The 17,771-nt window shown below is 52.0% G+C and overlaps 1 protein-coding gene across 4 annotated transcripts in view; it reads right to left on the reverse strand.

Annotated features, from left to right (window-relative positions):
• Nucleotides 1–2,770: 2,770 nt before the first annotated feature.
• Nucleotides 2,771–17,771, reverse strand: part of FOXN4 (forkhead box N4) — a 31,215-nt gene continuing 16,214 nt past the window's right edge. For 2 of the 4 annotated variants that reach the window (XM_055236601.2, XM_055236600.2), the window contains exons 3-10: nt 14,979–15,124; nt 12,887–13,011; nt 12,675–12,788; nt 12,233–12,360; nt 11,498–11,594; nt 10,171–10,378; nt 6,180–6,572; nt 3,533–4,719 (exon numbers count right to left, since the gene is read on the reverse strand). In XM_055236601.2, coding sequence (XP_055092576.1) covers nt 4,460–4,719; nt 6,180–6,572; nt 10,171–10,378; nt 11,498–11,594; nt 12,233–12,360; nt 12,675–12,788; nt 12,887–13,011; nt 14,979–15,124 — 1,471 coding nt within the window. In that variant the 3' untranslated portion in view covers nt 3,533–4,459. Of the gene's footprint in view, nt 4,720–6,093; nt 6,573–10,170; nt 10,379–11,497; nt 11,595–12,232; nt 12,361–12,674; nt 12,789–12,886; nt 13,012–14,978; nt 15,125–17,771 lie in introns of those variants that run through there. The other 2 variants (XM_055236602.2, XM_063614487.1) reach the window with 2 other exon arrangements.

The raw sequence follows: 17,771 nt of genomic DNA on the forward strand, positions 1-17,771 counted from the left end.
GGGGTTAAATCCCAGTCACATAACCTCAGAGAATTTTGTTCCTATGTAAACCAGCAAACAGATGGTGTCAGCTGAGGCCTCTGAGATGTGATAAAAGACTATGGGGAAGCACAGTGTCATTTGAATCCCATCTCTACCCTTTACTAATCATACCTAAGCTACCTAGCCTCTCTGAGCCTCAGTTTTCTCTTCTGTAAAATGGGGATGTATTTATTGTCTATGGCTTCTGTAAGAATCCCCACAAACTTAGTGGCTTAAAACAATACAAATTTATCATCCTACAGTTCTGGAGGTCAGAAGTCCAACATGTGTCTCCCTTGGCTAAAATCAAAGTGTCAGTGGGGCTGCCATCTTTCTGGAGGCCCCAGGGGAGAGAATCCATTCTCTTGCCTTTTCCAGTGTCTAGAGGCCCCATTCCATCCTCACAGCATCTTTAAATCTGACACTGACTCTCTTGCCTCCCTCTTTTACCCATAGGACCCTTATGATTACATTGGCCTACCTTGATAACCTGGGGTAATCCTCCACCATTTTTTTTTTTTTTTTTTTTTTGAGACAGTGTCTTGCTCTGTCACCCAGCCTAGAGTGTGGTGGTGCAATCACAGCTCACTGCAGGCTTGATCTCCTGGACTCAAGTGATTCTCCTGCCTCAGCCTCCTGAGTAGCTGAGACTACAGGCATGCACCACCCTGCTTGGCTAATCCTTTATTTATTTTTATTTTTTGTTAAGATGGAGTCTTAGTATGTTGCCCAGGCTGGTTGCAAACTCCTGGGCTCAGGCAATCCATCTGCCTCGGCCTCCCAAAGCGCTGGGATTACAAGTGTGAGCCACCACACCCGCCAATTCCCCCTATTTTAAGGCAGCTGATTAGCAACCATAATTCCATGTGCATCTTTTACCCCCACTTGCCTGGTAATAACATATTCGCTGGTTCCAAGGATTAGGACCAGGGAGGAAAATAAAGATAGTGTCCTGTATACACTGCAGGGAATAAGCCCCCTATACATGCTAGTGAATGCTGTTACTATTTTTGTTGTTAGAATGTGGGTGATTTCTCATAGGAGAGGAAGAAAAGCTTTAGAAACATGATCTCTGAGCCTGTTTCCTCATCTGGGAAATGGGATCATCCCACTGGTTGTGCAGGCTGTGGTGCGGTTCCAGGGAGATGCTGCCTGACTAGTGTTGAACTCCGTGCAGCACACGGCAGGTGCTTACATGCCGGCAATTTGTGTTTTTCTCCCATTAGTTGCTCAGCCCCAGAAGGAGCCTCATTCCCCCCATGTCTCCTGCATGCTTTCTTCTGGTGTCGTCGTGGCCAGGTGGCACTCTGGCTGTGCCCAGAGCTCTGCCTAGAGCTTACGACCCTGGCATTTTTGCGTGGACTCTGCACACCTGACTCCCACTTGCCCATAGTCAGGAACAGAAGTCAGACTCAACGGTGGCTCCCAGCCCTTCCCTTGTGGTGACCCAGTGGCTGGGCTCCATTCTCCCAGCTGTGCATTCCAGATGGAGGGTGCCCCTGTCCCCTAGCTCCTGCAAAGTCCCTGGGGGATGCTCATTGGCTGTGAACACCGTGCCCTAGGTCACTCGTTCCCCACTTCAGCCAATTTCAGAGGGTGACCGGGGGCCGCGATGCTCTTTTTGGCCAGGCTGGGTTCACAGGGTCATTTAGGAGCCAAGCCAAGGAAAGGGTGGTACAGGTGCTGGGCAGAGAAAGCCAGGGCTGCTGCAGGCACCCTCTCCCTACCCCGTGCCTGGCCTTCACCAAGCACTTCCTGACACCACCCACAGCCCATCCTCCCAGACATACTTCCTCACTCGTGAAACGTTGCATGTGCACGAATCTCGTCTCCCCTGAGGCTGCAGGCCACTTCCTGGGTGGGCTTAAGAGTTAGACTCCTGCCTGTAATCCTAGCACTTTGGGAGGCCGAGGCGGGCGGATCACGAGGTCAAGAGATCAAGACCATCCTGGCCAACAGGATGAAACCTTATCTATACTAAAAATACAAAAATTAGCTGGGCGTGGTGGCGTTGCCTGTAGTCCCAGCTACTCGGGAGGCTGAGCCAGGAGAATCGCTTGAACCTGGGAGGCAGAGGTTGCAGTAAGCCAAGATCGCACCACTGCACCCCAGCCTGGCGACAGAGTGAGACTCCATCTCAAAAAATAAAAAGTTAGACTCCTAATTAATATATCCTTTGCCTGTTATATCTTGGACAGCAAGTCACCTGCTTTATTTCCCTGAGCCTCAGTTTCTTCACCTGTGAAATGGGTGTAGTAACAAATCAGACATGCTTCCTAGGGCTGTTATGAGGACCAAATGAACTAATTTACAGCAGTGACTAGTACAGGGCCTGGCATATAGCAGGTGCTGGAAGGCGTGCGTCTCTTTCCATCTTGTCTTTTCCGACATGAGGTCCACACCTGAGCTGTGCTGCTGAGCTCCAGGACACACACTCAGCCAACCCTACCTCTCCAAGCCTCTGCCTTCTGCATGGTAAATGGCGCTCACGATCCCTGCCTGAAATGATGCCTGTCAAGCGCCAAGTCTCAGGGAAAGTAAATGAAGGCCGTGCTCATTGTAACCTTCATGACAAACTTCCCCCAGTTTCTGGTGCTATGGGAACTTGGTGTCAGAACGCCTGGGTCTGAGTGGTGTCACCTCTCTGGGCCTCAATTTCCCCATCTATAAATGGGATCTCACCTGTAAGGGATGAGTGAGTGATGTCATTATCCTTATCTCCCTTTGACCTTCTCACAAGCCACAGAGCTGCCATTCAACCTTTATTGATAGAAGACAGTTGCTCAATTTTACACTTACAGTCTTGATGTTGCCCGAACATGGTGTCTTTGTGAATAACAATTTCAACATCTTATCGGGGTCATGTTACACAAAGCAGACGAGCAGTGCAGGTCAGACGGGTAGCACTGGGATTGTGTCTAAGGGTGGTGGATACTCAGTGGAAAGTTCCAGAACTAGGAAAAACTTAAAGCTCGCCCTTCAAGGCGGGGCTTAATGCCAAAACTCCCAAGCAGCTGGCTGAGCTGTTGATTAAACAGAACATCCTGGCTCTAGGGTTCAGGAACTCCCAGACACGGAGTCAACATCCATCTGGTGGAAAGAGGGGGATGGTGCGTGAGGCTGCAGCTTCTCCAGTTTTGTCTCAACTTTGCTGGGAGAGCATTTTTCACATTTGACTAGCTCACTCCCCTGTCTCTCTTCTAACCCAGCTATCTGTGGAACTTGCCACTTGGGGAGTCAGTAATTAGCAAGGAGAGAAAAAGAAACATAAAAACAGCTGCAGGGCAAAGGGAGGTGAGGAAGTGCCAATAAATATCATGCATTGAAGTTTTGTCCACCACTCGCCACGTGGTTGAGCTTTACATGGTTCAGTTGGCTTTCATTCCATCAGGGGTGTCTTAAATCCCAGTACAAAAGCACCCCCCCCAGTTCCTCCCTCTCCCATCGCATTTTCCCTTTGAAAGCCCCCCAAACCCCCAAACAATGGCACCGCCCCTCTTAGGTACATGCAAGAAGAGATGTGAATCATGAACAGGTAGAAAAATATCTGGTCTCCAATATGGAAAAAATAGGATGTTTCACAGTATCAACAGTGCTTGCTGGTTCTAAAAAGTAGCCCCAGGCTGCCAAGGGATTACGAGCCAGTTAGAGATGTCATTCTCCGGCCTGTAGGAGTTAGGATGGCTGGGAGGTAGGGAGGGAGAAGGAGTCTCATTCCAGAGGCCTCGGGCTGGGTTTGCAGAAGTTGGGTGGATGGGCCACAATAAATATAAATAAATTTACACACGGTCACGGTGCCCGGCATGGCCCAGGAATCTGCTCCAGTAAAATTCTAACAGACTGTCGGAAAGGTGGGGCTGAAAGCCACCTGGACTGGCTCCCATTTCAGAGTTCAGCTTGTCCTATCCAAGAGACAGGCTCAAGCTTCTCTGGCTCCACTTCCCGCCCTGGGCCTGTCCCCCGGAGGCTGCGGCTGAGGTTTGATCCGCTCAGCCGTTTCCCATGAGGATGAATTCAAGGGCTTTCACCCCAGGGTGTTTCCTTAATGCACCAAGGTGTCCCAAAATGGGGTGCAGGTCATTGAGGTCACCCAGCCAGGATCCAGGATGGAGAAGTCTCACTCGACATGGCCAGGCGTTCGGCTCAGGCCTCCGAGGAGTGTCAAGGAGTCGGGGGATGCTGGGTTGCTTGTCCACCTTCCTCCGTCCTTCTGACTTGGAAGAGCCCCCCAGAAACTGCCCTGGAAGCTCCAGGGGGAGGCATGAGAAGGAGAGCGGCTGCTGAGGGGAACCGCTTCCCTGTCCAGCCGGCAACTTCACCACAGGTCCAGGAGAGGCTTCGGAGACAATGAGGGACCTGCCTTCTGGGAACACCCTGTTCCAGTCAGTTCTCTGCCCAAGCCGGGTGCCGGGGTTCCGGGGCAGGTGAGGCTGACAGCTCAAAGCAGGGCTATAGGCTTGTTCCCCTGTGCACCCAGGTACTGGGAGGAGGAGCTGGTGCCTGATGCAGCCACACTGTCCGGAGTGGAGTACGCTGTGTAGAGACCCGTCACCTGCAAGTCTGGGAAGGACTGGTCGCTGCCACCCGAGGCAGGGGTCAGGCCTGAGGCCCCCAGGTCACAGCCAAGCGGGGAGTCTCCAAAGGCACCCAGCGTGTCCAAGCTGAATCCCTCGTCCTTCATCTCCTCCCACAGGTTCCCTTTCAAAGACAAAAGCATTAGGGTGAGCTGGCTTCACATCAAACGACCTGAGTTCGAATCCCCCATCTTAGGGAAGAGGCAGAGACCATGTGTGGCGTCTAAGTCATGTATTGTAGAAAAAGGGCATGGGGCCGGGCCTGGTGGCTCAAGCCTGTAATCCCAGCACTTTGGGAGGCCGAGGTGGGTGGATCACTTGAGGTCAGGAGTTCGACGCCAGCCTGGCCAACATGTCCAAACCCCATCTCCACTAAAAATACAAAAATTAGCCTGGCCTGGTAGCACACACCTGTAATCTCAGCTACTTGGGAGGCTGAGGCACAAGAATCACTTGAACCCAGGAGTTGGAGGTTGCAGTGAGCCGAGATTGCCCCACTGCACTACAGCCTGGGTGACAGAGTGAGACTCCATCCCAAAAAAAAAAAAAAAAAAAGCATGGAAGGGCCAGAGTCGCAGCCCCGGGCCCTCACCTTCCCACTGAATGTCTTTGGGAAAGTCACTTCCATCTCAGAATAAGATGGAGATGATCAGTGAACCCAGCTCCTAAGGCTGTGGCAAGAGTTAAACAAGAGGACTTGTGAAAAGCATTCAGTGCTCATGGTATCATTATGGTCAAAACCAGGGGGAGAAGACAATGCTTCTCTTTCTTCAGCACATCGAACTACACCACAATCCAGGGGGAAAGAGGCAGGGAGGTACAAATATACCCACTTCACAGCTGCAACTGACTTGCCACCTTGTCCATTTCCCTCGCTAGAGACAGAACTCAGGGCAGAGGCTGTCTCCACCCTTGGCTGGAACATAAGAGCTGCACCCGTGCTAGTGAATGGATGAAGTGTGAGCCTTCACTGAAACCTGAAATTCCCTTGTTCGTTCATTCATCACGTCCCATTTATTGGAGATGATCATGCGGCAAGGCAGCAGGTCAGAGTGTGGCCTGGCATGGGGCTGGCACATGTGAGTTGAAGCAGTTACTGATGAAAACTTTGGGGTCAGACTGAGGTTTAACTCCAGACTCTGCCACTTACTAGCCAGGTGACCTTGGGTGAGTGACTTCACTTCTCTCTGCCTCAGTTTCCTCCTTGGCAGAACAGGGATGTGGAATGGTGGTGACCTCAGGTGATGCCTATGGAATGCTTTGGCCTGGCATACAGCAAATGCTCATTCCCTGTTGGCTGTCATTGGCTGTAACAGGTTGAACATCCCTAATCCAACCAAACATCTGAAATCTGAACTGCTCCAACGAGCATGACCTTTGAGCGTCTTGTCAGAGCTCAAAACTTTTCGGATTTTGGAGCATTTTGGATTCTGGATCAGGGATGTGCAACTTGTAAAGGTTGTTGCTTCGGGAACAAGACTGTGGGGCAAACGCAGGCTGTACAGTCCTCTCCCTCACTCCCTTTGGCCCCCCGGCCTCTCCCCTCCCCGTTCCATTCCCATCACTCCATTCCTCTGGCCTCACCCTGCAGAGCGAAGTCCATGATGCTTGGGTCGAGGGCATCCACCTCAGTGTTCATGTCGGTGCTGATGTTGATGAAGTCTACAGGAGCCCCTCCCATGGCGGGGTGGGGGAGAGGGCTGGGGCTGAGGTCCGGCAGGGCGTGCAGTGGCGGGGTCTGGGCTGGTGCTGGAGAGTCTGGAGCAAGATGTGCCTGGGGCTGGACCTGGTGGTGCAGGGGGACTGACTGCAGGGACAGGGTCATCAGTGGCTGGGGTGGGAGCTGGGAGACAGCCAGGCAGCCATGCGCCACGGCCACTGTGGTGGCATGAGTCAGCACGGGGGCCTCTGGTTCCCCCGGTTTGCCAGGGCGCCGGCAGCTTTCAGGCCGGTCGGAGATCAGCTTGTCCAACTCCTCTGCAGGCAAGTGGGAGAGGTCACTCAGAACCCACCCAGCAGTTACCAGGCCCCAGCCCAGGCCTGGGTTTAAATTCCAGTGTCACCACTTGTGTGACCTTAGCAAGCCTCTTGGACACTCAGAACCTCTGTCTCCTCACCTATGAAATGACATAGGCATCATCTCATCTCACAACTTAACATTGCCACCCACTGTAAATGAAGGTGTCTATTAAATACTTCTCTGCGTCCTAGCCCATGCTGGGTGTTAATATTTTGTTATTTTAAACATCTCTGCCCATCTAGCAAAACATCATACACTCTGCAAAGGGTTGTTGTGGAGATGTAACAAAATCACAAACTGTGCAGAATCTTTGAGGAATAAGAGACGACATCAAAGGCTGGGCTCATGCAATCCCAGTGCTTTGGGAGGCAGAAGCAGGAGGACAGCTTGAGGCCAGGAGTTCAAGATTAGCCTGAACAACATAGTGAGATACCATCTCTACAAAAAATAAAAATTTTTAGCTGAGCGTGGTGGTGTGTGCCTGTAGTACCAGCTATTGGGAGGCTGAGGTGGGGGGATCACTTGAGCCCAGGAGGTTGAGGCTGCAGTAAGACATGATTGCACTACTGTACTCCAGCCTGGGTGATAGAGCAAGACCCTGCCTTTAAAAAAAAAAAAAAAAGTCATCAGATAGTAACACTAGCCCCTTTCATCTTTCATTGGGACAGTGCCTTACAGGACAGCCTTGTAACCCTAGGACTTCACTTAAATCTCATAACAGCCCTGCAAGAAGGAGGTAAGGCCGAGATTACAAATCCCATAAGACTAGGACAAAATGTATTAACATGCAAGGGGCCCTAGCCACTCCCAGCTACTAAAGAGACATTAAGAAATGTTGCTGTGGGTTAAAAATCCTTGATACTCTTGGATATAAACAAGTAAAGACAAATTACTCTCAAATTGTTTTTGGTTAATGGCTATGTCTTGTTGAGTGCAACGCAGGGTTGAGAGTAGACTGGTAGAGTCCCCAGATCTATTTGGGTTGTACCCATTTTAGAAATGAGAGCACTTAGAATGTAGAAGGCAAAATAACTTGCCCAAGACTTCACTCTGAATATGTGTCAGCACTGGCCCTGGGTCTCAAGCCAGACCCCAGAGCTCTCGGTGGGGTGGGCGCGATGTGATACACCCTCAACTGAGGGACCATTGGCTCCCGCTATAGCCCTTCTCCCTGCCTTGAGTTGTTCATCCCCAAGCCACACCCCTCGTCCCATCCCTACCCCGCACGGTGATACCCAACAGACTCTGGCCATACTCCGAAGGCTGGGGCAGTCCGCATGCATATGTCCCTTAGATGGCCCCTCCCCAAATCCATTAATTTTTTTTTAAAAGCAGATGCAATCCTTTTTCTAATTAGGAACAGGATAGAAGTTTTGGAAAATACAGAAATATGTGAAAAATATAAAAGTTATCAATGGTCTCTCCATTCACAGTAAAGATTTTGGTTTATTTCTTCCCAAACACACAAGCATATTTATTCTCATTCTCTTGCTCGCTCTCTCTCAGATACATACATTTTTGGGAGGGAAGTGAATATGGATATATATGTATTTTAAAATGTGATCTTGCTGTCGATATTGATTTATAACCTGCCCCTTTTCACTTATTGTTTGAGAACATTTTTTTTTTCTTTTTGAGATGGAGTCTTGCTCTGTCACCCGGGCTGGAGTACGGTGACTTGATCTCAGGTCACTGCAACCTCCGCCTCCTGGGTTCAAGTGATTCTCCTGCCTCAGCCTCTTAAGTAGCTGGGATTACAGGCACCTGCCACCATGCCTGGCTAATTTTTGTATTTTTAGTAGAGATGGGGTTTCACCACATTGGCCAGGCTGGTCTTGAACTCCTGACCTCAGGTGATCCACCTGCCTTGGCCTCCCAAAGTGCTGGGATTACGGGCATGAGCCACTGCGCCCGGCCTAACATTTATTTATATTCCAAAAATATTTTAAAATATTTCTCATCTCTAATACTTGCATGGTATGCCATTCTATTTATTTAACCAACCCCTCTTGTGAGATGTCTGGACTGCTTTCTGTGTTTCACTCTTAGAAATAATTTTGTGATGGATAACTTTGTTCACAAACCTTCTGCTCAAATCTTTGCTCTTCACAGTACACATTGTCGGAAGTAGAATAATTGGACCAATCCATGGGTACCATTTGCAGGTGTTTGGTATATTAGCTTTCCCTCAAAAAGTTTAACAGCTTAAATTCCTATCCATTGTATACGAAGCTGTCTATCTTTCCACATCCTAGCCCACACTGAGTGTTGTTATTTTAAACATCTCTGACAATGTGGTAGGAAAGCAATGTGTATCCCATGATTGTGTAGTTTGGCATTTCTGGGCAAGAAACTATGGATGATGAGTGAGATCCAACAGCTTTTCCTGTTTCTGATCAGGCCCCTCTACTACTCCTGCCACTGGATAGGGTTGGGGAGGGGGAGGCCTATTTCATAGGAGGGAGGGAGGTTTGCCAGACGCCTGTCTTCCCATCATCCTGGCTGAGAAGTGTTGCAGACTAGCTAGGGCATAGGCAGAGCTGGGGCTGGGCTGGGCTGGGAGGAGGGGCGCGTGCTGTGTGTGTGCATGCATATGTGTGCGTGCATGTGTGCGTGTGTGCACACACTAGGGGCTGTCCGGGCCTCTTGGCCATGCTCTGGTGGATGGTAGCCAGGTCCTTCCTCTTCCACTTGTGTGTGCACACGTGTGTGTGCATGCATATGTGTGTGTGTGTGTGCACGCTTTGGGCTGTCTGGGCTGTCCGGGCCTCTTGGCCATGCTCCGGTGGTTGGTGGCCAGGTCCTTCCTCTTCTGCGTGTGTGTACGTGTGTGTGTGCACACTGTGGGCTGTCCGGGCCTCACCAGAGTTGGCCGTGCTCCGGTGGATGGTGGTCAGGTCCTTCCTCTTCCACGTGTGTGTGTGCACATCCGGGCCTCGCCGGGGTTGGCCATGCACTGGTGGATGGCGGCCAGGTCCTTCCTATTCTGTGTGTGTGTGTTTGTGCATGTGTGTGCATTTGTGTGTGTGTGCACATGCTGCGGGCTGTCTGGGCTTCACCGGGGTTGGCCATGCTCCAGTGGATGCTGGCCAGGTCCTTCCTCTTCTGCGTGTGTGTGTGCACGCACGTGTGCATTTGTGTATGTGTGTGCATTTGTGTGTGTGTGCGTGCTGCAGGCTGTCTGGGCCTCACTGGGATTGGCTATGCTCCAGTGGATGGCGGCCAGGTCCTTCCTCTTCTGCATGTGTGTGCGCATTTGTGTGCACAGGTGTGTGAGTGCATTTGTGTGTGTGCGTATTTGTGTGTGTGTGTGTGCCTGTGTGCATCTGGGCCTCACTGGGTTTGGCCATGCTCCGGTGGATGGCAGCCAGGTCCTTCCTCTTCTGTGTGCGTGTGAGTGTATTTGTGTGTGTGCACGTGCGCACGTGTGTGCATCTGGGCTTCACCAGGGTTGGGCATGCTCTGGTGGATGTCCACCAGGTCCTTCCTCTTCCGTGTGCGTGTGTGTACATTTGTGTGTGTGTGTGCGCGCGCTGCGGGCTGTCCGGCCCTCACCAGGGTTGGCCATGCTCCGGTGGATGGCAGCCAGGTCCTTCCTCTTCCACTTGTGCATCTCCTCCTCCATCTTGTCGATGCGGGCCAGGTTCAGAGCCCACAGGCAGCCCTTGCGGGAGGAGCCGCTCATCTTGTTCTCCACCTTCTCGAAGCACTTGTTCAGAGACAGGTTGTGCCGCACCGAGTTCTTCCACCCGTCGGGGGCCGTCTATGAAGACACATGGGCATTCAGAGGCCTCCCTGTAAGCCCTTCCCCCCACCCCGGGGATCTCCTACTCAGGCCTATAGGGGCAGGACACCGTGGTGGCAGGAGTAATTTGACAGTGCCTGACACTCAGCCTCAAGTTGGAGAGACAAGAGAGAGTGCTGGGGACTGAGGTCAACTGGTGTGGCCATGCCCTGATGAGAGGGGAACTACAATTCAGCTCCAGCCAACTGTTACTATAGGAGGATGCAGCCTGGCCTGCTGGATCTTCCATATTCTCTCTCCCATTCAGGAAGCAAGCGAGGAAGAATGATGCCAATAAATGGATAACTGGTCAAGTGTATTCAATGCAAATTTACTTTTTTTTGCGACAGGGTCTTGTTCCATCACCCAGGCTGGAGTACAGTGGTATGATCACGGCTCACTGCAACCTCGACCTCCTGGGATCAAACAGTCTTCCCACCTCAGCCCCCCAAGTAGCTGGGACTACAGGTGTGCACCACCAGCAAATTATTTTGAAATGCTAGATAAGCAGATATCACAATGCATCTCACACCACATGTGTGCACACACACCGTACCGCAGTATTTTTGCTAAGGACACTGTCCAGGCCAGGGACCCCACAGCTTGGTGTACCCTCTAACTTCCTGCTCCACTTTTTGCTTTGATGCTAACAAGGATAACATTACTAGTGACCAACCCTATGCTGGAAGCTGCCAGGCCCTTTATCTGCAGGATCTTCATGACCTTGCCAGCTTGGGACGATTCTCCACACCTGACAGATGAGGATACTGAGGCTCAGAGGTGAAGGCTCTTGACAATTCTGTTGTTTTGCATCATTATGTTGTACCGAATCTGTGCTGAGTAACTAGTCTGGTGCCTCTACCCTTTTCTCCTTGGGATGCCTAGTGAACTCCTCTTCATCTGTCAAAACCCAGTTCAAATGCCCTCCTCTCTTTCTTTCTTCTATGTGAGTGTATGTGCACATGTCCTAACCACCAGGATGTACAGACATAACTGGGAACCGAAGAGGGTTGGCCCAGGGCCAGCCCTGGATTCTGGCAGCACCAGGAAGAGACCAGGGCAGCTCCAGCACCTCTACCTTGGCTTGGGACCCCTCACCTTGAAGTAGGGGAAGTGCTCCTTCATGAAGCTGTAGATCTCGCTCACAGGCAGGCTGCCTGTCTTGCTGTTCTTCAGGGCCATGGCGATCAGACAGCTGGGGGCAGGAGGTGGGGCAGGGCAGGGCAGGCCAGGCGTGAAAGGGTCTCAGGCTGACAGCCCAATGCCTCCTTTGCCAGGAAGCCTGCCCTGCTTGACCCTACACACTCACACACAGTGAGCTCTCAATATCTTTTTATGGCCCGATGTCTTTCCCACCCTTTGCCCTTTCTCCTTGACCCTGGGCACAACAATTGGTACTGACTTGAGAAGTCTTACCCTTTCCCCTCTTTATTGCATCCCCATAATTTTAATGGCTATGAGCCTTTAGACTTTACCTAGGTTGTTTCCCCCTCCCCAAACTCCCACGAGGTATACAATACTATTATTTTGATGACTTTTTACATTTGGGAAAATCGAGGCTCAGAGAGGTCATCCCACTTCCCCAAGGCCACGCGGCTTGTGAAGGAAGTGAACTGTGGCACTGGACTCAGGTCTGCAGTGGGCTCTTGACCCCGGGGATGCTGTGATGCTCCTTCCTGAGAAAACTCCCACCTGGGGGTTCCTCACTCCCCAAAACCTCCCCCTTGGAAGTCTGGGCTGCCACAGTAGCTGTCTGAGATGCCCTGAGGGCAGCCTCATCCCTCTCCTCCCGGAGCCGCCCTTGGCCCTGACCCGGCCCGCCCTGGACCTCACCTGTACGAGTAGATGGGCTTGGGGTAGTGTTTGGGGTGCAGTTCCTGAGATGAATGCACAGCCATGTGGGGCTGGGGGTAGGGGGGCCGCACCCCAAATGGGGGGCCATAGAGGCCCACAGGAGGGCACTTCCCACAGGCAGGGGCAGGGAGAAAGTGGCAGAGAGAGAGAGAAGGTGAGAAATAACACACGTCACTCACAGTAACCCTGTCCCCAACCCAGTTTCAAAACGCCTTGTGTGGGGATTCACAACCATCCAGGAAACAATCTTGTCTCCGCTCAGGGCAGGAGTTTTGGGGGAATGGAATGAATGACCCCATGACATGAGCATGGGGGGAATGTTATCCCCATGTTCTGGGTGAGTAAACTGAGGCTCAGAGGGGTCCCCGGCCAGCCCAAGGTGTCTGCTGCTCAGTCCAGGGCTCCCCTGAGCCCTTGGTACCTGCTGGGCACCCGGGGGTAGCGGGAACTGTGGTTGGGTGGCAGGTGAGTACAGATGCGGCGGGTCCTGCAGGCCAGATGAGGGCTGGCCCCCCACCGGGAACTGGCTCATCTGCTGCGCCGGAAGAGGAAGAGACAGAGGGTCAGGGTGGGGGTAGACACCCAGTCTGGAGGGTACTGCCCACCCTCCGCAGTCCATGCAGTGGCACTTACGCTGTCTCTGTGGCCAGTTATGGGGCCCAGACCTGGCATGCCTCGGGGGGCCATGCCTGCTGGGCCATGGAGAAGGGGACTTGGAGTGGCTCCCACATGCAGGTCGGCCACCCCAGCCAAGGCACCTGCAGGAGAGAAGCACAGAGACGCTGCCAGGCCAGAGGAATGATGGCTGCCACCAGGAACAGCCCAGTGCCCAGGTGTCTCCGAGAACGGAGCCAGCCCCTTTCCTCGGGCCAGGCACATAGTAGGTGCTTGGCAAATCACTTCCCTGGTGTGTAGTGAAAAGTAGGTTCTTACCAGCTGTATAACCTTAGGTCAGCCTCAGTTTTCCCATTTGTACTTGAACTACTGATTCCCCTAACTATAAATTTGCTGTGAGGGTTAAATGAGATAATGTCTATCAAGTGCTTAGCACACTGCTGGGCATATGATAATATCTCAATAAACATGAGTCAATAATAAATGATAATCATGATTATGTAATACCTTAGTTCCTATCCTTCATGAAGCTAAAACACCAATTCACTGTTCATTTCTTGTCCTCAAAAACATGCCATGGCTCCCGAGTGCCTCTACGTTTCGGTCCAAAGTACCTTTGTGCCTCCTCTCCCCTTTGCCAAGCCCTGTTGCTCCACACAGGATGAGAATAGCAGACATACTTCCCCCATCTTGTGCTGGGCTTGTGACAGACATTGCTAATCTATCACAGATTCTTACTGCACTAGCCTGATTTTAGGCAGCCACCTCCAATCAAGCAAAGTTGACCTGCAGGATGGTCTTGCCCTAGGGCCACCTCTTCCAGGAAGCCCTCTGGGTCCTTCAGCTCTCCTCTGATTTCTAGCTGCCACTGTCCCTAGATGTGTTTGTCTTGTCCTTCTCTCTCTGACCAGATCATCAGCTCCCTAAGAACTGGGACCACATCTTATACCACTCATTGCTCCAAATGCCTGGCACAGTAACAGGCCCACAGAAAGTACCCAGCAGCCACAGTGGAGAAAGAAGAGGTGTCCTTATTTCACCATTTATTAAACATGTCCTGCATTCAAGGCACTTTCTGCATTGAATCCTCACAATGTCCCATGCAGGCAGTTCTGTTACACTTTTGCTGCAAATGTGGAAACCAGTCAGGGCAGAAAGCACTTGGCTGAGATCACACAGCTGTTCCCTGGGGGTTCTAGATCAGCGGATGGCAAACTGGCAGCCAAACTCTGTTTTTGTAAATAAAGTTTTATTGGCACAGAGTTGCATTGATTCATTTACATATTGGCTGTGGCTGGTTTTGTGTTACGATGGCAAAGTTGAATCGTTTTGACAGATAGTTGACCTACAAAATCTAAAATATTTACTACCTGGCCCTTGACAAAGTTTGCTGACCCCTGCTATACATGCTTTGCCCAAGAACAATTTGCCCAGTGAAATAAATAATCCTAGACAAGTATTTTTCAACCACTCGTATTTTAATATACTATTGTTTGTTTTGTCACTGTTTCGCTTTTATTCAATACTTTCTGTGTCTCTAAGCATTTTATCCATTTGCTATGATTGCAGCTAACTGCCACTAGCTGCCATTTATTGAGCCTCTACTGTGTGCCAGACTCTATACTCAGCACTTTCCACATATTATCTCTTGGAATCCTCTCGATCAGGGGGCAGCAAACTTCTTTTGTGAAGGGCCAGATGGCAAATATTTTAGGCTTTGCTAGCCAGATGGTCTCTGTGTTTTTACAACCCTTGGAAAATGTAAAATCCATTCCTAACACAAAGGCTGTACAAAAACAGGTCGTAGGCTGCATTTGGCCCATGGGCTATAGTTTGCCAACTGCCCTAGAGGTTCAAGATGCACCAGTGTGGCAGCAGGACTGTATTCACAGAAACCTTAGCTCACCCAGGGCCTGGCACACAGTTAAGCAAATGATAAACCACATCTCTCTAAGGAAGGGAGCATTTGTCCCATTTTACAGATGCAGAAAGAGAGGCCCAGAGAGACTGGGAGACCGGGTCATGGCTGCACAGTGGGTGGGTGGCAGGGCTGGGAATCACCCCTCTCCTATATCACCCTCCTCCCTGCCCACCTTGTCCCTGAGCCTACCTGGGTGTGGATGTGGCATGCAGGGGCCACCCAGGTCCACGCGGCCACTTGCCATCTGCTGCAGCCGAGGCACGTCCACCGCCGTGAGCCACGACAGCGACTGCAGGTCCCCGGGAAGGTCGTCATCGCTGGTGGTGGCTAGAAGCCTGCAAAGAGGAACAGAGAACTCGGGCGGGAGGGGGAGCTTAGGCCAGCTCCTGGGGGTGCATCCTGACCTCTGGAAGCACCCACTTAATGTGCCTCATCTCCCCAAGCCACGCCAGCCCTCCAACCTGCCCGTCCCCAGGACTGGACACGGGAACCTGGTCCCAGATCCCTTTCGGCAGCCAGATCTTTCATCCTCATCATTCCTTCCTTAGCCCACTTAACGCATCCTACTTAGCACCTACCACATGAACAATGCACACGAATATTTGTTGAGGACTTGACCAGTGCCAGGCACCAGTCAAGCCTTTTTACACTCCCAGTCACCCTACGAGGCAGGTGTTATTATTCCTATTTTACAGATGGGGAAACTGAGGCACAGTTGGAGCTCACCTACTATGGGACGCTACAGCACAGAGCACTCAGGGCCTGTGGTCAGGGTCCCACCTGCCATGACAGGATCAGTCACCTGACTCCATGTCCAGGGCAGTTTCCTGCTGTACTGTAGCTGTGAGGAACATGGAACTTGGGGACGGTCTGCGTGGATGATCCTGCCATGTGCTGAGGCAGCTGAGTGCCTGCTACCTGCCAGGCCCTGGACTCAGCATTCAACAAGCGCTGGCCTGCACAATCCCCACAGCTGCTGTGAGATGTAGGGTGGGCCCATACTCCCCTTGTACAGATGAGAAAACTGAGGCTCAAAGCACAGAGTCACCTGCCCAAGGCAACACAGAACAGGAGGTGGTGGGGCTGAGATCCAGTCAGTGCCTCCTGAAGCCTGAGCCCTTCAATTCGACCCCTGGTGGCCCCGGGAGGCTCCAGTTAGGACCCACGCCCACCAGTCGCAACAGATTCATGGGCAAAACGTCGCTTGTAGTGGATATAGGATAGCTACCCATGGAGGTGCCAGACAGGTCAGTGATTTGGGATAGCCACGTCACTCCCCAGTGCCCCAAAGTCACGCTTGCCACGTGACTCCAAGAGCACCGGGTCTTACACCACCATGTGGGCCCTGTCGTGATGGTGCAGACCAGCCCAGGAGCACACGCCAGACCCCACCACATCTGCCACCCCTGCAGCCAGCGGCTTTCTGTGTCACCACCAAGAGGCCCACAGTCTAAATTCTAAGCTCCATGTTTCAAAAATAGCCTCATAGATTGAGGGGCAGAGAGAGGCGGGACACCGACCCATCCTGCCCTGGTTTTCTGCTCCTCTCGGAGGCTCCAGCGAGGCCCAGCCCCTTCCCTCCCTCCATCTGCTTGGCCAGCTCTGCCTCATGTTCTCCCTCTCCCTCCTCCTCCCTGTCTCTCTCTCTGCTCCTCCCCATCTCTCCCCTCTTGTGTTTTAGGGCCACAATTAGCGTTGCCATGGCCACACTGCTCAGTTGTCACAGGGCTGGGCCCTGGGCCCACGAAGCTGGCATCAGGTGACTGCCTGGCTGCCCCCGCGATTGGCTGCCTCATAGGGAAACAGAGCCTGGAAACGATTTGAAAACGCGGCCGGCCGTGTCAGTGGCAGCAGTTGGCCCGGCTGCTGTCCCCCGGCATCCCATTGTGTGACAAACGACTGTTGCCCCTGTGGCACGTGGCCCCCATTGTCCCAGGGGCTCAGTGCAATTGTTTCTGCGGCCCCCCGGCTGCCACCCCTCCAGTCTGCTCGTAACTCATCTGGCCAAGTGACAGCCACGGCCCCGGGCCTGGGCGATACCATCTGTCCCCTCAGGCCCTGGGAGACCACAGGGTGAGGTGCAGGGGCAGGGCCTCCTATGCCACCCGCTGTTGGGGGTGCTGGCCAGTCCTCACCCTCCCTTTCTCACCCACTGGCCAGCCAACCTCCTGGCGCCTGGTGGTGCAAGCCATGCTCCTGTTCAGTAACCTTTTGTGACTCCCCACTGCCCTGGCTGCTCTGCTTGGCACTGCGGTAACAAGGAGAAGTGGAGATGGATCCCTGCTGGCAGGTTTGGTAAGGTGGCTGCCCTCCAAAACTCCCTGAGTAGTCGGGGGGAGGGTCTATAAATAAACCAGATTCCTAAGTGCCACTGTGGGGCAGGATCTCTGGCAGCAGGTAAACCTAACAGGCAGTACCCGTGGTGGTTAAATATTTGGGCTCTGGATTCTAATCCTAGTTTCCAATTGCCTGTGTGCCCTTGGGCCACTGGCTTAACCTCTCTGAGCCTCAGTTTCTTATCTGTATAATGGGGATAACAATAGCTCTTATCTCATAGGATGTCATAAGAAATATGTAATTGCATGTAAAGCACTTGGAACAGTGGCTCACAGTAAATGTAATATGAATATTTAGCTGCTATTAATATTAATACCAACATTAATGCTCATATTAATATTCACCAGGTCACCAGGGGGCTGGAAGTACACTGAAGCTTTGGGGTCTGGGGGTCACATCGACATGCCCCGGCCACTGCTACCACTAAACACTCCCATGTAATGAGCACTGCCTGTGTGCCAGACCCTGGGTTTTACACTGGCCCCATTTTACAGATGAAGAAACTCAGGTCTGAGTGGTCACTTCAATGCTGTCAGCCTGTTTCCCTATAGAGTGAAGATTACACGAAGTCATGTATTAAGGGCTTAGCATATGGCTGAGCATCTAGTTGGGCTGAGTCAATGGCGCTCTCTTGTTTCTTCTCTT

The sequence above is a fragment of the Symphalangus syndactylus genome, chromosome 13 (assembly GCF_028878055.3).
Source record: "Symphalangus syndactylus isolate Jambi chromosome 13, NHGRI_mSymSyn1-v2.1_pri, whole genome shotgun sequence".
Lineage (NCBI taxonomy): Eukaryota > Metazoa > Chordata > Mammalia > Primates > Hylobatidae > Symphalangus > Symphalangus syndactylus.